At 38.9% G+C, this 22641-nt stretch overlaps 1 protein-coding gene across 1 annotated transcript; it reads right to left on the bottom strand.

Annotated features, from left to right (window-relative positions):
• Window positions 1–5085: 5085 nt before the first annotated feature.
• pmchl (pro-melanin-concentrating hormone, like) lies at window positions 5086–5605 on the bottom strand. The gene has a single exon (XM_048190161.1). It carries the CDS (start codon window positions 5603–5605, stop codon window positions 5231–5233), a length of 375 nt encoding a protein of 124 aa, XP_048046118.1. The 3' UTR covers window positions 5086–5230.
• Window positions 5606–22641: the final 17036 nt, after the last annotated feature.

The following is a 22641-nucleotide window of genomic DNA, read 5'->3' as shown; positions in this document are numbered from 1 at the left end:
CTTTTGTCAGTCAGCATTGTGAACCTTCTTTTAAAGGTTGCCTGACATCTCTTTTACTGTCTGCACTTGACAGAATTTGCATTTCAGCTCAACATGCAGATAAGGATTGTTCTCGTCTGATCATGGCAGACATTTTAATTAGAAAGATACAGAAGGTTAATTCCCCTCGCGGTAGACCTGAACAGCATAAAGGATTAGCCACCTTCAAAAAAAAAAATTTCCTGATAATTTACTCACCCCCATGTCATCCAAGATGTTCATGTCTTTCTTTCTTCAGTCAAAAAGAAATTAAGGTTTTTGATGAAAACATTCCAGGATTATTCTCCTATAGTGGACTTCAATGGCTTGAAGCGGTTGAAGGTCAAAATTATAGTTTCAGTGCAGCTTCAAAGGGCTTTAAACGATACTAGACGAGGAATAAGGGTGTTATCTAGCGAAACAATCAGTCATTTTAAAAAAAAAAATGTAGATGTATATGCTTTATATAAACAAATGATCGTCTTGCACGTGCTTCCGCCAAAACCGCACTACTGTATTCTTCAAAAAGCTTACGCTGTATGTCCTACGCCTTCCCTATTCTACTTACGGAACGAATGCAGCGCCAGTTCTGTTTTTTCCATAAGTAGAATACGGAATGCGATCGTTTCGCTAGATAAGACCCTTATTCCTTGTCTGGTATCGTTTAAAGCCCTTTGAAGCTGCACTGAAACTGTAATTTTGACCTTCAACCATTTGGAGGCCATTGAAGTCTTTATATATAATTTTTATAAAGACTTTATAACATATATATATATATATATATATATATATATATATATATATATATATATTAAAACAGAACAGGTGTTAACTAATTAAGGACCATGAAGACTAACAAGGAACTAAGGACAATGGAAACACAGAAACTAAACAAATGTAATATAGAGGTAATCAGGTGAGAAATAATATTCTCCACCTCTGTTCTGTTTGACTGCTAACCAATGACAGGAGACAGGAGGCACAGATTAAATGGAACACAAATCAGTTGAGAAGCTGGAGGAAAAGAAATTGGAAGGACAGAAGTGTGGGACTAATCAAAGCCATAAGGTTAAAGCGGTTAGCCGAGAGCATGTGTAGGAAGGGAAGGCAGAGCAAGTGCTGTCAAAAAGAATAATAGATTCCTGGTAATGACAAAATGACGTAGAAGGCCACAAAGTTTAATTTCCCTTTTTGTTATGGCAAAAGGTGCACTCCCATAGAGAGAGCATTCTTTTTATTTTACACATCATTGACTACAAATTGGATTTCTGCCCCTCAATATTGTTAAAGGGTTAGTTCACCCAAAAATGAAAATTCTGTCATTAATTACTCGTCCTCATGTTGTTCCACACCAGTAAGACCTTCGTTCATCTTCAGAACACAAATTAAGATATGTTTGATGAAATCCGAGAGGTATAGCATGAGTCCTCCATAAACCAATTTAAATAACCACTTTCAAGGTCCAGAAAGGTACTAAAGACATCATTAAATAAGTTGACGTGACTGCAGTGATTCAACCATAATGTTATAAAGTGACGAGAATACTTTTTGTGCTAACAAGGAACTAAGGAAAATGGGAACACATAAACTAAACTAAAACTAAACACAAAACATCAGAATGGCAGCTCAGTATTGGCTGATGCTGATCACATGAGCAGCACAATGCATACGTGTGATTCTGACGCAGGAGCCAGCCAATACTGAGCTGGTGTTTGTGATGGAATTTTTGAACTAATTAATAATGAACTAACATTTCTTTTCTTTACAGGCCTAATAATAATCTAATTTTGAAATAGAGAAATAGTCACTAGGACTGAGTGTTGTGATTCAGAAAAAAATTCTGCTGTGCTGGCTAGACAGCATCCAAAAAAATAGTCTTTGAGGAATTGTTTTAACCTATTGAGTAATCTGAACTATTAACCCTGAGACATTTTTTTGATGATCTTGTGATTCAGTTGTTCTAAATCTAAATTTATGCGGGAAAGAGGAACTGAGATGTTTTTCTTAAATCTAAACCAATCGTATTAAGACTGATGATAATGAGTAATAGATCATGCCATACTGACTGTGAAGTGTACCTGAAATCCTATAAAACCTGTTGTATGCCTTTGTTCGGAGAGAGATTCTCTGGAATTGATGAGAACTCTCCCGGCCGTGATTAAAGCATATTCTGAGGCATAGTCTGGAGTCTGTTTGGTTTTTAGGCTGCGCAGCAAACTAAGCACTAGAGATCTTACTTCTATACTATAGTGATAGTGTTAGTGTTTAGTGGAGGTGAGGAGCACTAAAGAGCTTAGTATCAGGTGATAGTGCCCCAAAACAGGCCGAGACGTCTCGGCCGACTCGAACAGGTATTGAAGTACGCTTAGTAGTGTATAAATTTATAGATTTATGGGTGTCCGGGACACCCGGGTTTAAGTCAGGTGCGTAGGGAAAAATCTACCACATGTTCTGACATAGAACCTGGAAGCGCTGAACATAAACAGGACCTTTCTGGACCTTGAAAGTGGTGGTTAAATTGTTGTCTATGAGGGAGTCATGTACCTCTCGGATTTCATCAAAAATATCTTAATATGTGTTCCAAAGATGAGCGAAGGTCTTACGGGTGTGGAACGACATAAGGGTGAGTAATTAATGACAGAATTTTGGGTGAACTAACCCTTTAAAACTTTTGAAATTTAAAGCCACAGTGTGAAACTTTAAGGCATCATTAAGGCACTAACTGACACTCAGTTGTATCGGCCTTTAAGTGTAATTACACTAACTTTTTTGCTTCATTGTTTGGATGGTATAAACATGGTATAAACATGAATATGTTTTAATTTTCTTCAGCTGAATGAGTCGATGTCTGAAATGGTGGTCTTTAAATCTCTCTAAATACTTGATTGAGAAATCTTGGACGTATTTTTGATTCTGTGTTGAAATTTGATAAATTAATGCAGTGGTAAAAGTTTTTTTTAACTGAAGGCCATTGCTAAAATGAAAAGATTGTCTCTTTAATATATGGAAACTGTAATTCAAGTCTCTTTTAGATTATTCCAGTTCTTTTATCTGGGGCTGTCAAAACAGTAGCTTACAGTTACTGCAAAATGCAGTGGCCAGACTTCTTACTGGCACTAGGAGGTACTTCAGTATCTCTCATGTAATGGCTTGTCTGCACTGGATTCCAGTGAATTTCAGAATTCAGTATAAGATATTGTTAATTGTTTTAAGGGCTTAAATTGACTTGCACCAGACTGACCAGAGTATATTTCTGGCATTTTACATCATTATGTAAAGTCCTCCTGTGGTGAAAATCAAGCATTTAGTGTTGTTTATGTGGTGTTTTTAATATGCTTTAAGACAAACCACGTGCAAATTCATAAGTCAACACCGTTGCAGAGTATTTTCTCGTTAAAACTGCAGTGATCTACAGATCTCGCATTCAAAAATGCATTTTTTTTTAAAAATCTGGTGTTTCTGACAGAAATGCCTTGTAACCAATCACATCAACGTGCCAGCGGGCTTTAACATATTATTAACTATGACCGATCTGAAGCAGGGGAGTCTCAAGAGAAGGTTATCCTGGTATATTTTTCTGTTGATATAAAAAAATCGGTAGATTTAGCAATATTTAGCAACACTGTATGATGTATATTACGATGTTATGATAAATGCCTTTCCGCACTGAAATTAAGGTGTTCAAAGTGTTTTTAAGGATACTGATTTTTCGTTTGTGTTCTTTGATATTACATTGCCTGAATTTACTTTATATTAATAAATCAAAATTATATTTGGATCTACTTTGTCTACCTTCTTCATCCCTTGGATTAGGTGTTATAACAAAAAATTTGATTGTTTCCTAAAAATATTATAGTCATTAATGTCAGGCTTTGACCCGCTTGTGCTGCTTCGATAAAGCTGAATAAAGAATTACCACCAGTAAACTGAAGTGCTTTGCTAGCAGGTTATTTAACTTGCCCAAATGCATATACTGTATGAGATTAATCTATATACACAACATAAACATAATATTACAGCTTGGATCTGCACAAAATGACTCAAATGCGCAGCACAAGTGAACTAAACTAAATCACATGCTATACATAATATATAAATCATGCTCTTTCAGTAAAAATGCACTAATAAAACGTGTAAACACGACTACCCATCTTTCCATTTTCCTAACTGCTTATCCTAGTGGACAATGACAAGCTAAAGCATAAATAATTTAAAATAATGTATTACAAAACTCATTACAATGTTATAATTCCAGGAGCCCAGGAACCCAAAACAAGAACAAGTTTTTACAATTCTTTTAAGAAATTGATACATGTCTACATTAATATATAAAATGTTTGGTTTGTCTTGGTTTAATTTTTCATCAACTAAAATGTTAAATGCCATTTTAGTCAGAGTAAAACTAAATGATGTTTGGGAGGAGCAGGTGCAGATAATTAACCTAATTAGCACAAGAGGAAAGCTTTCAGCTAATCAGCAAACAACAAGAGGTTTATATATATATATATATATATATATATATATATATATATATATATATATATATATATATATATATATATATACACATACTGCAGACTCACCTCTGTTCGTCAACAGTTCATCAGCATCCCCCCACCACCCCCATTCTAGTTTTATCTATTATTATTATTAATCCGGGGGGAGTACTCTGGGTTCGGGCCAAAATTCCGAGCTCGGTGCCCTCCCCCGAACAGCACACCAAATACACAAATTACGCTCTGTAATTACATGTATATGTGAACTCGTGAACTATCATTAATGAATATGGCAGGACAAAATATTGACTAAATTTTAAAGGATATTTTCGTCAAAAGACAAAAACTATGAACTATGGTAATTCAGCATACAAATGGCTTATTATAGTGCTTTCTAAAGTTGTAGAAAATATTTTAATTTGAAAAAAAAAATACTTGAGAAGCTAAAACATCACATTTATCTCGTCAAAAATGTATGGTATGAACACTAATCCATCACACTCAGATCACATATTTAAATGTGACACAAATGAAAAAAAAGAAAATATGTTGAATTAGAAGAGACAAGACCTTGTAGAATAATCTTTTCTGCGTTTAATTGCAAGATACATTTCAGATAAATGGCATAAACTTTTACATTCTCACTAAGCAATAGTGGATTAGAGAAGGTGAATCTGTCGTCATCAGCAGCTTGCATTCTCCCCGTCCCAGAAGACCTACACCTCCCAGCATGGCCGATACACTCTTCCCACCATGCACCTCATGGTGTCCCTTCTGATGATGGCGATGCTCGGGCTCAAGTCTGAATCGACATCTCTGCGCTCTGTGCTGAGAAGGTTCTCAGGGAGACTGAGATGAGGCACTCCTTTGTTCAGAGACATCAGGGTCCTCAGCAGATTGGAGTCAGCCACCACGATGATCCTGGAGTTGCCTGGTGAAGATCTCAGAGAGTTCTCCTCCAAGCTCTCGCTCAAGCCGTGCAGATCTGGCTCAGTTTCATCAGCTTTGGTCATGGGAATGGCAGCGGTTCTGAAGTAGCACTCTGAAAAAAGTGCAACAGTGATGAGGACGGTCCCAACGGAGAGCTTCATTCTTGATTCCGAGTGTTTGCTTTAGTGGTTCAGCTGCTGTCTCGTCTTCTCTTGCAAACTGGTCTGATGTTGGTGGCGACTTGGTCCATTTTTATAGGCCTACATGGTCTTCAATGTGCCACGTTACCTCAGATTCTCATGAGTATGTGGCTATTAACAAAAACACAAAAACTCATAGAGAACCTGATGAGACCCCTGACAGAGCTCAAGTGTTTTGTTTGGTGGAAAGTTGATTAAGATCTCCTGAAACGTGGCTTGTGTTCAGTTGTGCAGACTGCAGGGTTCCTCTGAGTGGGCATCGTAAGAAGGGATGTAATTCCAGAATCCTCACATTTTGAAACAATATGAGAGGATTATAGACCTGTTGAAGAGTCCAAGTGAATAATAACCATTTAAACACGGACCATGACTGACTTTTTTTTTTTTTATTAGAATCACAAGGCAAAGTTGTCAAAAGAGGCTATAGCTGTAGTAGGCCAAAATGAAGATCAACACAGCAGGAGTTTATTTGGTTTGAAAAAGCGTTGCTCATTCATGATGTTGTTGCAGGTGCTTCAATTTGTATCAAGCATCATGTTGATGCAACCTGAATGGGGCTGCTACTGGTAAATGCTACTTGATATAGAAAAAGTCTATACATTCATCATACTCTGAATAAACTCAATGAAGTAATCCATATTAGTTGTAAATTGAAAATATGAAACCATGGCAAAACAGGTGATGTGTGATGCTTTGGTTGTTATTCTTTGCAATATATTTCACAATGTTTAGACTCCTGAAAACCTGGGAAAAAAAAAAAAAAAAAAATCTTACTGAACCAGGGCAATCAATATGATATACAAGGCTATGTATTGTTAACACTTTAGTATAGAGAACACATATTCACTATTAACCACAACTTTTCCCTCAATAAACTCATAATTTATTTCTTATTAATAGTAAGTTAGCTGTTAAGCTTAGTAGGATAGGATTATGAATGTAGAATAAGGTCATGCTGAATAAGTCATTAATATGTGCTTAATAACTACTAATAAATAGCCAATATTCTAGTAATATGCATGCTAATAAGCAACTAGTTAAAAGACCCTAAAATAAAGTGTTACCAAATACAAATTCAGAGTTTATTACAGAATATTCTAGTATCTACAATAACACATAGGACTGCAAAAGTTTATTGGCTAAATATCACCCAGGATGTTTTGATCGTGTTGTGAATGGGAGGAACTGCAAACTGCAACATGGTGGCTCTACAAAGTGACTACATGGGCTGAAATACGGGTTGTAAGTGGGTTTGTCCATGGGTTCCATGTTGGCCCCATGCCAGTTGCCCATGTGGGTTTTATATAAGATTTCGCTTGTGGAGCACAAGGCAAAACCCATCTGGGTTCCATCTTCAAATTCTGTGTGGGTACATTACAAGTCTCTTTGTCCAGTTTCAAACACAAAAAGACATGCTATGCAGGCCATTGATGATGACACCTGGGTTGCCTATACAGGGGCTCTTTAACTCCTGACATCTGAACACTTCAACAGTCCTGAAGAGCAAGTGTCCTGCTGAGTTTCCTGCTAACTCTAACCAAACATGTCAAACAAGCTACACAGTGTTCAAAATTGCTTGCAATTTAGAGAGGTGTGTTTAAGTAGGGTTGGAATTAAAGTCTACTGGACACAGTTGAAGAGCCCTGGCATATACTGTAACCTACAAACACAGATCCCAGACCCATTTCCCACTCTGACCCCACATAATCTTCTTACCCAACACACCCATATTTGGCTTGTGTTTGCCCATGTCTTGGTTTGGCCAAGTGGACCCAATATTTATTTGCCCATTCTGAACCCATATACAGATTACCTATTTGTGTACTACCTTGGACCCATGTAGTCAGCCTATGTGGCTGACTGACTGTGTTTGCCCAGATCGAACCCAATTGTTAAACCTCCAAAAGAGAGCAGAATCTTGAGTCCCATGTTAAAATGCCCAACAGCAGGAAAAAAAAAAAACATGTGTACAGCTCGTTAAAATTGTGGTTTTGGTCTATACAGCTAATTTTGCCCTTCATGACAACTCTGAGGGGGGTGAATTTTTTTGTATAACTCTTCCATTTAAATTGTGTGTTAAAGTTCTGCATAATTAAGGGCATGGCCACTTTAGTGACAGGTGAATTGCCTTCTCTCTGTGAGCCGTTACTTTACCTCAGCTAATTCCAGCTGCTGAATTTGGCATCTCTGCTGTGTTTGTGCTTTTCTCTGGATTATTTTATACAATTATATAATTTGGCTTGCTGCGTTAATGGTAGAGACTCGTGCATCTGTGTAGATGCATGCAGAAGATAAACAGAACATCGTTGTTGGATCGTGGCATTGGCTAAAAGTTTTGTTCCTGAGATTTACTTCAGTGACAATGGCGGGAGGATATAAAACTCCAACAGCACTGTTTGGATATTATAACTAAAACTGCTGCATTTTGAAAAATTATACTTTGGATGCAGGCTCATTTGTTTGAGAGATACGTTGGTTACAGCCCACTCGGGCTGTAACCAAACCTCTGTCCATCAAAGCCTGATTTCATCTGGGGCATTGGATACAGGCCGCATGGTTGGGGTTCGGTGCGTGCACGGGGATGTGGTAAGATATCCTGTAATGTCCGTCATAATTAAATTTAGGGGACAAAAGCATAGTGTTGAGGTAGCAGTTAACCCGCACCTCCGGCATCCGATAATTTTGGGGACGGATTGGCCCGCGTTTAAGCAATTATTGGGTTGTTTATGCTCGGATGCCTCTTGGGGAAAAAGAACGCGGGGTGAGCAAGCGCGCGTACAGGTGGGAGAGACTGATCAGAGACCGGAGAGCTCTGCTGCAGGGGATCTGAGTGTAGCCGGAAGACTAATTCTTCCGGAACGCGATGATTTTCCCCTGGAGCAGTCTCAGGATGAGACATTAAAACATGCATTTGATAGGGTCTGTATGATTGATGGTCAGCCTCTCCAGCCTGGACGTCCGCTTGCTTACCCATATTTCGCGATTATAAAAGATAGGTTGTATCGAGTGACCCAAGACACTCAGACAAAAGAAGATACAACCCAGTTATTAGTGCCAAAGAGCCGCAGGGAAATGCTTTTCCACGCGGCTCATTCTAATCCGATGGCGGGGCATTTGGGACAGGCAGCGACACTAAATCGTCTCATGACCCGGTTTTTCTGGCCGGGCATTCACGAGAATGTACGCAGGTGGTGCGCGTCTTGTCGTGAATGCCAGTTGGTGAACCCACCGACCACCCCAAAAGCGCCATTGCGCCCGCTTCCATTAATGCAGGTCCCCTTCGAGAGAATTGGTATGGACCTCATCGGGCCATTAGAACGATCAGCAAGGGGACATTGCTTTGCATTAGTCATTGTTGATTATGCAATACGATATCCTGAAGCAGTGGCTCTCCGCAACATTTCTGCTAAGAGTGTTGCGGATGCACTGTTTCGCTTAATCTCCCGGGTGGGGATTCCAAAAGAAATCCTCACTGATCAAGGCACGGCGTTTATGTCACGCACGTTACGCGAACTGTACGAATTATTGGGCATTAAATCGGTTCGTACCAGCGTCTTTCACCCACAAACGGACGGGCTGGTCGAACGTTTTAATCGCTCAACGCTTAAATTCATGATTCGTAAGTTCGTTCAAGAGGACGCCAAAAATTGGGATAAGTGGTTAGAACCTCTGTTATTCGCAGTGCGAGAGGTCCCGCAAGCCTCCACGGGGTTTTCCCCCTTCGAGCTTCTCTTTTGGCGCCAGCCCCGTGGGGTGCTGGATGTCCTCAGGGAAACTTGGGAGGACGGACCGTCTCAGGCCAAAAATGAAATTCAATATGTGCTGGACTTGAGATCAAAACTCCACACTTTGGGGCGGCTATCAATGGAGAATTTGTTACAAGCCCAGCACAGACAGAGCCAACTGTATAACAGACGGTCTAACTTACGTAAATTCGCACCGGGAGAAAAAGTACTTGTATTGCTCCCTACTTCCAGTTCGAAATTATTTGCAAAGTGGCAAGGACCCTTTGAGGTCACACGGCAATTGGGCGAGCTCGATTACGAGGTGGTACGGTCCGACAGGAGGGGGGCACGTCAAATCTATCACCTCAACCTCCTGAAAAAATGGAATGAGGCAGAATCGGTGATGCTGGCGACGGTGATTAGCGGGGAGGATGATCTCGGACCAGAAGCGAATATAAAAACTCAATCCCTCGCTCTGGTCCCGGGGGAGATCACCTCTCGCCCTCCCAGCTCAATGATTTATCCAAATTGCAAACAGAATTTGCAGACGTGTTCTCTCCCCTGCCGGGACGTACCAACCACATTCAGCACCATGTCGAGACAGAGCCGGGCGTGGTTGTTCGCAGCCGGCCGTATAGGTTACCTGAACACAAAAAAAGGTAGTTCAGGATGAATTAGAGGCAATGCTGAAAATGGGAGTAATAGAAGAGTCCAGCAGTAACTGGGCGAGCCCGATAGTTTTGGTTCCCAAGACCGACGGCTCGGTTCGTTTCTGCGTGGACTATCGCAGGGTGAATGCAGTGTCGAAATTCGATGCGTATCCAATGCCGCGGGTGGACGAATTGCTTGACCGGCTAGGTGCGGCTCGATTTTATTCGACACTGGACTTAACGAAAGGGTACTGGCAGATCCCCTTGTCGCCTTTATCCAAAGAAAAGACAGCTTTCACGACGCCGTTCGGATTACACCAATTTGTTACGCTTCCGTTCGGGCTGTTCGGGGCACCGGCCACCTTTCAGCGACTCATGGATAAAATTCTCCGGCCCCATGCTGCATATGCGGCTGCCTATCTGGATGATATTATTATCTATAGTAATGATTGGCAGCGGCATATGCAGCATGTGAGAGCCGTCCTGAGATCGCTGAGAGCGGCTGGGCTCACGGCCAACCCGAAGAAGTGTGCAATTGGGCGCGTGGAAGTAAGGTATCTGGGCTTCCACTTGGGGCATGGGCAGGTGCGTCCCCAAATTGACAAGACGGCAGCGATTGCGACCTGTCCGCGCCCCAAGACCAAAAAGGAGGTTAGACAGTTCCTCGGGCTGGCGGGATATTATAGAAGGTTTGTACCTAATTATTCGGCCCTCACCAGCTCGTTGACTGATCTAACTAAAAAGGATGCTCCAGATACGGTCCAGTGGACGGAGCCGTGCCAGCAGGCCTTCACCCAGGTAAAAGCTGCTCTATGTGGCGGGCCATTGCTTCACTCTCCTGACTTTTCTCTCCCTTTTCTGTTGCAGACTGACGCGTCGGACAGGGGGCTGGGTGCTGTCCTGTCCCAGGAGATAGAGGGTGAGGAACGGCCGGTACTGTACATTAGCCGTAAGCTCTCTAAGAGAGAGGCTAAGTACAGTACCGTAGAAAAAGAGTGTTTGGCTATCAGGTGGGCCGTCCTCACCCTCCGCTATTATCTCCTGGGACGGGAATTCACTCTCTGTTCGGACCACGCTCCCCTGCAGTGGCTCCACCGCATGAAGGATACCAACGCGCGGATCACTCGTTGGTATCTGGCTTTACAGCCTTTTAAGTTCAAGGTGGTCCACAGGCCGGGTGTTCGGATGGCTGTGGCCGACTTTCTCTCCAGAAATGGGGGGGGGCCGCAGGCCGGACGGCTCCCCGGCCTGAGTCGGGCGGTGGGGGTATGTGGCGAGGGGGGCGTGGTTCAGCGAGGTCTGCAACCGGAGAGAATAGCGGGAGACGCGTGGTAAGTGAGTGGGTTGAATACAAATCACGAACACCTGTTTCTCATTCCAGTGATTGGCGCGGAGACGGGATAAAACGCCGTGAGAAGCAGGAGTGTGTGAGAGAGAGGGGAACTGTTGACTGAGTCGAGTCGAGGTTCGTGATGTGAAGCCCTTGTGGATGGTGTAAACCAAACTTGGAGTGAAGCCCTTGTGGATAACGTATGCCGAACCTGGAGTGAAGCCCTTTGTGGATTGTTTATTTTCGTTGTTGTGCGTTGCACAGACTTTCTGTTGAACCGTTACTATATTCAATAAAGACTCAGTCAGCAGTTGTTCGCCGTCCCTGACCTCTTCCTTCCCTCACTACGAACTTAAGTCCACTACAATACGATCATATATACGGTTTTACAACAAACACTGCTCAGGTTGCATATTTTCTTGAAGAATGATGGAGAGCAGATCATTAAGAAATGTGATGCAAACAAAGGATAATATTAATATTTCATGGATTTAACGCTTTTGTGAACAAAATTTACTGTTTTTGTTTTTCAGTGGACACTCATGGACATTTTAGTGCCACGGGATCGCCATTTCATTATAAATGTATGAAGTCCCGTTTGATTTTGTGTGTTGTCATTTGCACACCCAATACAAAATTACAATTACTGGTGCTGGAGCATCTATATTGTAAAAAAAAAAAAAAGACACTGTAGATTGGCAGTAAATCTTTAGAACTTTCTAATGATATAAAAATGTATATTTTAGATAGGTCACTCCTTTGCCTGTTAACATGATCAAGTTGAGCTAGGTGGGCACGGTTTCAGCAACCAGGCACCTCAGTTCCAACCATGTCCCACCTCTTTGCCCATTTTCAATTATCCGGGAGTGACATGTTGTGACATTTTTGCGTCTTTTTTTTTTTAAATATATATAAACATGGTTTGTTTAATAATCTATGGTTTGCATATGTGGGACCTACATAGTTGACCCAAGTAGGCCCCAGATAAGATGGCCATTTTGGGACCAGGCCCACTTGGTATCCATGTAGCCCAAGCATAAACAATGTGGGGCCCACATATACATGTTGGCTGGGTAGTAACGGAAGTCCTGCTTTCTAAGTAAAAGAACCAATCATCAATTGGTAAAGTCATGGCATCACAGCAGCTTCTGTTAGAAACTCTGGTTCCCATACAAACAGTTAATGTCCTGAAACTGGCACTTTGGACTGCACATGGGCTGGAATTTAACTATTTGGGCACAAGAAATATAATTTGAGACAGTTCTCATCAAATTTTAATGCCGATTTAAAATGTGATTGAAATGTGATTGGCAAGCATCCATCCATACTTTCAGTTAACCAAATTGGATTCTGGTAACTTTATCTTGATCCCTTTTGAACATTCTATAAGAATAAGTTTACATGTCAACTTATTTCTAATCCTACCAGTCTAATGTCACAGAACACAGACTCAGGAGACTGGCAAGTACAATGATGAAACAGTTTATTATCCAACAGAGTGAAATATAGTAAATGAAGCAAAAATCACAACAACCAGAGTGGATGTGGATAGAAACAGGTAAGTGCACCACAAACACCTTGATGATTGCTGAAGATGCTGATGGTCTCTTATCTTTGTAGAAGCTGAACATACAATAATGGAGGAGATGGAAATCCAGGGAACTGGAATAGATGAATGGAGCACAGGAAGATGATACAGGTAAGAAGATCCAGGTAAGTAGCAATAAAAGTAGTTCAAATTAGCAAGGATGAGACCAGACAAGGCATGTGTGTGTGTGGTGCTGGCTTTTATGGAGAGTAGATGAGGATGATGGCACACAGGTGTGTGATTGGGAAGTGCGTACAGGTGATTACCAGGGAGGATTGTGGGAAATGTAGTGCACATAGGAAACAGGCATGGTGACTGGTGAATGGTGATCCTGACACCTACTAATACTAATACTAATACAGTGTAATGACATGAGAGTTAGTAGACATGTAGGTGCAACGTTACTAAAGGGACCATCAAAAAAAAAAAAGTGAAACCATATTTTTTTTAATACACCAAAATTCCAAAACCAAAACAAAAATCAAAAAGCATTTTAGCTGCACAGAAACAAGCAATTTTGTTTTTTGATAACTCCTTTTGTGTTCTATGAAAAAAGTCAGATGAGTATTGAGAGTCATGGTTTACGTCTTCAGTTTAAAGCAAAGTCACATATACACATGTTAATGTGTGATTTCTGCTACAGTGTTTTAGAAGTGAATTGATAAAACACTTTATTTGACCTACAACCTTTTTTGGAAGTTGCATTTAAAGTCTCCTATTCTCAAAAATCTGCATGTACACTCTGTAATCTGTCATATCCAATTTACCCAGTCTTTTGTTTCTTCTATCTTCTGTTTTTTGGTCTACCTCTAAAACCCAAAGGATTTTTAAGACTACTATATCTAAATCCCTCATTTTAAAACACCATAGTCTCAGAATTTCTCTCAGTATGATAATCATTTTATATGTCAGTTGAATTCCACTTTGGTTTTGAAAAAGATAGTAGACCTTCTTCTGGCCCTTTGACTCTCTTAGTCATTCTCTATAATCAAAGGCCATGTCACATAGTACTGTGCAAGCGGAAATGTCAAAAATAATTGGAAGCAAGACCTCTAATAGGACAACTAGCAGAACAAGAGAATCTCAAGTAAGAAGTTATTCAGCTGTGCAATGTCTCAGGCTCATCTCAGTGAGATGAAAGAATACAAAATAATAAATATACATTTTTAAGGCAATTCCAGGACTACAGAAACAAACAATTAATATTACAGAGCACATGTAAAGCAATATTTTTCTCCATAAATAACCCCATAAATACCTCTTGCACATTTCAGGAAACTAAACATCTTTGCAGTGCACATGTATATTTAACATCTAGTGGCCAATTAATTATTCTTTTAAATGTACAGCGCCCTCCCACTTACATTTAAATTAATCATTTGATACAACGCACTTATTGTGTACATACATACATTTTTACATTGTAGTCAGATTTTAAAAACACCTGCATGTAATTACATCTGTAATTAATTTCTGTAATTACATTTATAATTACACTGACCCATCCCTTACACCTTACCCCTACCCTTAAACCTACCCATACCACCAAAGCTTTCCCTAACCTTCCCCGTACCCCACCTTAATAGCAGCAAAAGTGTTTTGCAATTCAATATGAACCCAATAAGTACATTGTACTTAGTTTTTGATGTAAGTACATAGTAGTTAAGGCCACTTAATATAAAGTGGGACCGGTCAACTTGTGAATCATCCCTCATTGATTTCCTTACTCTTTACTTTTTAGTCCACAGTATATTGTTTGATTAAACAATCATTTCCACTGAGGTGAGCAGAAAGAGCAATGGTGAAACAATAATAATGTTTGGAACGGAGGGAATACTGCAATCACAGTTGGGATAAGAAAGGCTGATTTCAAACAAAATACCTAAAATAGGAAAACATTCTGGACTGTTTTATTAATATGCAAACAAGCTCATCTGGTGAGTGTTATGCATCCAGGAACAAGGTGGGTGGATTTTACAACTATATGGTCTGTGGGCTCTAAATGTTATTTCCTCTTGTTTTTTGTCATTTTGAACAAGTCTGGACTCCTTATCACTATTTCTCTCCCTCTCCCTTCCGTACATGGCAATATGATGAATGAACTTCCTCAGTCAAAATAAATGGAGAAAAAAAAATCACTGCAGATTTGATTGATTGTGCAGATGTACAGTGAGGAGGAATTTAATTGACTGATTTGCTCTTTTGCTCTTGCTCTGGGACCATTTACAAAGATAACACTATGGCCTTACTGGTCAAGATGCAGGAAACGCATTATTCTCTTGAAAATAATTCTAAAAAGGACTGTGTCTTTGATTCATCTGTAAATGATATTTTAAAGAGTGGTGAGCCATTTCTTTCCTAAGTAATAGGATTTCAGATTTTGTCCTGGGAAAATCTTAGAGATTTACACTGAAGGAGGGCCAGAATATGGGGGGGATTGACTTTTTTGATCAAGGGACGGTCCAATACAAAAATGAAAAAAAAAAAAAAAATCTTATTTTTTTCAGCCTCATGTCATTCCAAACCTGTCTGATTTTCTTTCTTCACAGAACACACACACACAAACACAAACACACACAAAACTGTTCGGTTATCAACGATCTTAAAATATGTTCTTTTTTGTTAAGCAGAAGAAAAAAATGCATACAGCAGTTGCAAGGAACAGACGATGAAGATGAAGATCAGGAAACTGAAAAGCACAAACTAAAAGTCCATGAAAATGAAACTAAGATCAAAATAACTGAATCGTGACAGAAATAACATGAGGGTGAGTAAATGAGAGAATTTTCATTTTTGGGTGGAATATCCCTTTACTAGCTTCTTTTATTTTACTGTTGTCCCTGGCAACCAATTACTTATGCTGTGCTAGTTTCATGTCTTTCATGATATATATTAGATTTTATATATGGATTTTATTGTTTACCCTTGTTTGAAACCAACCAACAATTTTGACACTAAAAAGTTTATTCAAAAGTTAGTTGCTAGTTAATTGATTGGTTATCAAGGAGACAACAGTGTGAGTGAAGAGCATGCTTGCAATAAAAAGTAAAAAAAAAAATTCTCATGAACAAAATTTTTTTTATTATTATTGTGCATCATTTTCAATCAAGCAGTAGTAAGACCATAGAAACCAATCAAAACACCCTACTTAAAAAAATATTTGATTAAACTTGTCTTTACTTATTATTATTATTATTATTATTATTATTATTATTATTATTATTATTATTCTTTACTTATTCTACTACTATTTTAAGTCCTGAAATACAGGCCAGTAATTTAGAAGCATTATTTCAAGTGCTATGTGTGTATAGTTTGTGCACAGATCTGGCGTTTGGGCACAGATTTGTACAACCATTATTTTAAATTACTTCAGATCTAGACTGGATTACCCAGAGCTCAAAGGCAACTCTGATTCAAGTTAAAGTGGCAGATCTTGATTCCTGTGGGTCATGGGGATTGTTTGGATAAAATCCTGAGTAAAAAATCCTCATAAAAATCTCTATCCATTAACGCTTGATTTGCCTTGACAATAAACAGAAATCTTACTACACGCTCTATGAAGCTCAGTGTGAACCTGGACTGATTAAGTCCAGGTTATATGTGCAAAATTTGAGGTGAAATGTTCACTTATTCATAAAAGCATAAAATTTGGTACACTTGTACAGTTTGGGGCCCTGAACATTTTCAGAAATTGAGCCATCACAAAAATGCCTCGTGGTTGCTATGGCAACCATTTTACTTTCCGCCATAACCCAATTATGTATTTTGTATCATATCTTCTGAATAAAACATGATAAAAACAGAAAAGGTGATATCTACCCCTATGTTTTGATGGTCAAGGATTACAATGATACCATATAAAAAAATCACAAACTGTTCAGGTGAATAGTTAATGGTGAATTCAGTGACATGAAAAGGAAATTACAGTATCTGAGAATCTAAGCTAGACTTTATAATATGTGACCCTGGACCACAAAACCAGCCATAAGTGTCAAACTGAATTGATGTATGGTTTGTTACGATAGCACAATATTTGGCCGAGATACAACTATTTGAAAATCTGGAATCTGAGGATGCAAAAAATCAAAATATTGAGAAAATCGCCTTCAAAGTTGTTCAAATGAAGTCCTTAGCAATGCATATCCACTTACAAAAATAAATGTTTGCTATATTTACAGTAGGAAATTTACAAAATATCTTCATGGAACATAATCTTTACTTAATATCCTAATTATTTTTGGCATAAAATAAAAATCGATCATTTTGACTCATATAATGTATTGTTGGCTATTGCTACAAATATACCCGTGTGGCTGGTTTTGTGGTCCAGGGTCACATATCATGTCTGTTGCATGCATGTTGTGTAGAGTTTCAAAAGCTTAATCCTTTTGCTCATTAACACTGACAATACAGTGACTATAGCTTTAAAAGAATGTCAGACACAAAAAATCGACACCGCTCACAAAAAAAAAGGGTACACTCAAATCACACATTGTATCTGAATGAAATATTTGAAAATCTTTATTCATATACATTCTGTAATTTGTTAGTAACAAATTTGTGACGACAGTCAATGGAAACCAAAATCATCAAAACACTGAGGGCTGGGTTCAAAAATCACACCATCTCAAAATGTAAGTCAGTAGTGTGTAGGGCTGCACAATGAATCAAATTTCTAATCATGATTACAAATACAGATGCCACAATTACGTAATCATTCAAAAGTGCAATTGCAAAAAAACAAAACAACAAAAAAAAGTCCACTTACAGAACCTATTTTGTGTGCTTAAGATGTGTTTTTTCTTTCTACAGGTTATTGTTTTAATTTTAGTTTTGGTATAATATTATAATACAATATATTTTTACTTTTTTTATTTAAAAAAGAAACCAAACCAATGACATTTGAGGCTTAATGCTATAGAAAAGTAAACGTTTTTTCAGGAAGAGTGTTTTCAGCTTGCTTATTTTTATATGAAAATATGGCATGCAGTTGCTTCAAACAATTGTATAAAGCTATTCAAAACATAATTCAGTGTAAACTGTGATAATCGTAATTAATAATTACAATTACAATTTCAAGGGAATAATCAACAATTATTTTTGTCATAACCCTAGTAGTGTGTATGAGACTGATAAAACATTAAACCAAATAAATAAATGATTATAATCATATATGAGTTGTCTACGTTCCTCAAGCAGTTTCTGGTATTTTCCATAAACGTGTCTATTTATTATGGCAATGATTAGCATAAGTAGACTTTAGCATCACATAAGTATATTTCTGCCTCGTACGGTGATCAGAATCCCCATCGAATCACGAGGAACTTATTTCAAATACTTACTGGTGTCTGAAAGTGAGCTAAAAAAAAAGTTTGCTGAAAGTTAGCTGAAATGTTTTTAAAATGTCTTAAATGTTGAAGTTAGCTGGTAGCCTGATATAATAACATGGGAAATGAGCAACGGTGTTGACCATCTCCTGTTCATGACCACTCCTCAAGCCCCACTTGGCCCGTTTTGGACCAAGGTATTCGGCGGGCCAAAAATCAATAATTGATCAAGCCCCGGAAGTGACAGTGGAAACGTACATGCTCGCCTTTGGCCCGACAGTGGAAACGCAGCTAATGTCTCCATCACAGGGGATTCTACATTGACACAGATCTGTGCACTTCAAGGAGTCTTTTTTTTTTGTTTTGTATTACAGCCACAACTTAGGAGTGGACTAGCTTGCCTGTGGAAGTGTTGACCACAGTGGTCTCCAATCGCATGGGTCTATCCAACCCCAGACTGAGATGGCATATTTGGTGCTACCTCAAGTGCTTGTCCCCAACAGTGTCCTCCTTGGTACACTTCTCTTTTGAGGCGCTGCACCAGTGTATCCTTAGATGAGAGGATTTGTTCCATTCCTCTTCCTTTCTTTGTGAACAAAGCAAGACGAGCTTGATCGATGTTGAGTTGGCTTCTGGTGTGATCATAGAGGAGAATTGTGAAGTGGTTCATCACCTCCTCTGGAATGCTTTTTGGAGCCTTTAACAGGGCATTGAAGGCCTCTGTTTTCAACTTGTCAAATCATCTGCAGGTATCCCCTGCTGCCTTCTTGCCCCTGGTTGCAAATGTAGATGCTGTGTCACAGCCAGTAAAGGCATAGAACACATAGGACTTGGCAGTCTATGGGCACGTATGTATCTGAAGTTCTTGCCAGTCCCAAATGCCACCCACATCTCCTCAATGTCCAGCTCTGACACATGTGTATGGCTAAGACCACAATATCTGTGTTCACAGTGCACAGGGTGATCTTTTAAAATCTTTTCTTGCAGAATCTGCTGCATGGAGTAGCATTCTTGTATCTGCCTCTTCATGTGTGCAAGAGGCAATCTGATTTGATTCTTGTGCAGGCCAGTGTGGCAGAACAGAAACTAAGGACTTTCTTGGGTAACACTTTATTTTACAGTGTCATTGTTACATATGTTACATGTAGTTACTCCAGTAATAACTACAAATTATGCATAATTACATGCAACTAACCCTAAACCAAACCAAACCCTAATCCTAACCCTATAGTAAGTACATGTAGTTACTTAATATTATTCAGTACTTAAATGTATAATTGCAGTGTAACAAAGACACCTTGAAATAGAGTGAAACCCTTTCTTGCTGCCTCATGGTATACCAGTTGTCAATGGTGACAAGCAGATTAGCAGATAGTCTTGATTCATTGTACTGGTTGTAGGCCGATGTCATCAGGATGTGGAGACTATTGGCAGTGACAAATCCAAGGCCCTTCCTGTGTTCTATGCCTTCACTGGATATGACACAGTATCTGCATTTGCAACCAGGGGCAAGAAGATAGCAGGGGATACCTGGAATCGAGATTACATGACAACAGAGGCCAAATCCCCAACTAAGGATGTACTGGTGGCAACAGACTGGGGTTGATTGGACCAAGCAACTCTCCCACAGCCAAGCCAGACCATCCTTGAACTCTTAAGCTGTGGCTGCAAGACAGGCTGCCAGTCGGCACTGTGTCAATGTGGAGGAGACTGTGAAGAAGACTGAAGAATTGGTTCAACAACAGCAACGATCAAACAAACGTGTTTCTGAGATAGATTTTCTGAAGTAAATCTTTGTGTCTGACATTCTTTTTAAGCTATGTTGCTAAGGTCATATTGAATGTTCTACTCTTTACAGTCACTGTATTGTCACTGTATTGTCACTGTATTGCCAGTGACCCTGGACCACAAAACCAGTCATAAGTTGCACGGGTATATTTGTAGCAATAGCCAACAATACATGGGTTACATACTTCATACTTATGGGTCAAAATGATCGATTTTTCTTTTATGCCACAAATCATTAGGCTATTAAGTAAGATTATGTTCCATGAAGATATTTTGTAAATTTCCTACCGTAAATATATCAAAAATGTATTGTAGTGAGTGGATATGCATTGCAAAGGACTTCATTTGAACAACTTTAAAGGCGATTTTCTCAATATTTTTATTTTGTTGCACTCTCAGATTCAAATAGTTGTCAAATAGTTGTATCTCAGCCAAATATTGTGCTATCCAAACAAACCATACATCAATGGAAGCTTATTCAGCTTTCAGCTTTCATTTAAAAAATAAAAAAAGACCCTTATGACGGGTTTTGTGGTCCAGGGTCACATATTACAAAGTCTAGCTAGCCTAGATTCTCAGATACTGTAATTTCATTTTCATGTCACCTGAACAGTTTATGATGTTTTATATGGTATCATTGTAATTCTTGACCATCAAAACATAGGGGTAGATATCACCTTTTCTGTGTTTTGATGACAGATAACTTGCACTAATACAAGGAGAAACAAAACAAAGGCACATCTAGCTTTCATTGACTATGAGTAAATGGAAAAATATTTCTGAAGATGAGGTCTGCACTGGCCTCAAACACTATTATTCGGGTTTGTTTCATAACATCATTTTTAAACTGCGCTGAAGTTTGTCACAATGTGTCTCAATAGTACATGTAATGTTTATTAACTCAGAAAATGAACCCATAAATGAATGACAGATAAAATGTAATCGGTGATTACAACACAAGCTCAGAGTTTAGAAGTCATGTGACACAAGCATCACAACAGGCTTCCTTTTACATCATTTGCATTTACATAATATGCACATATTAAACATTTCTCTTCATAGATTTACCACACAGTGGCATGTCGCCATGTTATTTAGTGAGGTTCTATAAGGTGAAGGATCTGAAGATTTTCAATAGCTTATCAGTCTTTATAATACACTCTGGAACTAACTAGCAAAGTCAGGCAAGGAAAGCACAGCGAGTGAGCTCAAGGCTAATGAAAGAAGTGACGAAGGAGGCTTTTATAAACATCCAGGAGTCAGCTGACCAAGCAGGGCGTGGCACCAATCCAGACTGCAGGAACCAATCCAGTCATCTTCTTGGACAGAATACATAAATACACCTCCCACAACAGAAGAGAACACAAAAACAGATCAAAAGGGATGTAACATTCGTCCTGCACTATTAGTTTAATGTTCCATTTTCCATATTACCCTTTTAAAATTCATATGATAGAGAACACAAGAACACAGTGTGCACAGGAATATGCACAGGATTGGGCTTTTTTGACTTATGCCTGTAAGTAACCACCATGCAACCACCCAGGACACTCTAGCAACCTCCTACATTCTAGCAACCAAATAACATATAACTCCTATATCTCTCTTTCAGCATTGAAGGCCATTTTGTATAGAAAATCATTTAGGATGACACTTTTTATTATTATTATTTTGTTGATAAACTAACATATATTGTACATTCAAGAATACACATAACTAAACATGTCAAGGGTACATAGAATAAAAAAGAAAAAATATTACTAAAACATACTTTTTTACAGATTTTAAATCATTGTTTCATTCCAGTTGACTAATACAATAACGACCAATTACACTGGTCTTCAATTTTTTACAATTCGTCTGCTTCCGAGACAAAATGTGCTATTTATTATGTATTTTGATGTGCTGAATTTAAATGACAATTAAAACAACTGATTGGCTACTGTTTCTAAGATATTTAAGTTTTTACATTTTATATTGTGTAGATGTGTGTCACCTGTCCTGTTTATGTAACACTTTAAAAATCAGCATTATATCATTCACATTTATTATGAAAAAAAAGGCAAAAAACTATTATGCACATAGTTTAGTTCTATTCAGTCTTCTCAGCACTTCTTCGCCTGTCTCTTGTATTCATTAAATGGAGCATCTTGTTACTGTACAGCAATAGTCTACAAGCACTGATGGGCTCCATCTCTGCTCACTTTGATTAAACAGAAATGTGTCCCTTGGCAAAATCAAACACTGACAAATAAGAGAGCAAGACACTGTATGACAGGGGTGCAAAACTCATTTCTTGGAGGGTCTACAGCCCTGCAGAGTTTAGCGTCAACCCCAATTAAATACACCTGATCCAGCTCATCAAGTCCTTCAGGCTTATTTGAAAACTACAGGTATGTGTGTTGGAGTAGGGTTGGAACTGAACTCTGCAGGGCTGTGGCCCTCCAGGAAATGATTTTTGCAACCCTGCTGTATGATTTCTGGAGCTGATATAGCAGAGTGATGTAAGCTTTATTATGATTGCACCATCCATGACTTCATAACATGATGCAGTTCATATCATGTATGATGCAATACTTCAGACTG

This window comes from Megalobrama amblycephala, linkage group LG4, assembly GCF_018812025.1.
Source record: "Megalobrama amblycephala isolate DHTTF-2021 linkage group LG4, ASM1881202v1, whole genome shotgun sequence".
Taxonomy (NCBI): domain Eukaryota; kingdom Metazoa; phylum Chordata; class Actinopteri; order Cypriniformes; family Xenocyprididae; genus Megalobrama; species Megalobrama amblycephala.
The sequence above is the reverse complement of the archived record's forward strand: the minus strand, read 5'-3'. Positions and strand labels throughout refer to the sequence as shown.

Bases quoted from the DNA above. Each gene is read 5' to 3' on its own strand.
- pmchl (XM_048190161.1), bottom strand. From the start codon at position 5,605: ATGAAGCTCTCCGTTGGGACCGTCCTCATCACTGTTGCACTTTTTTCA.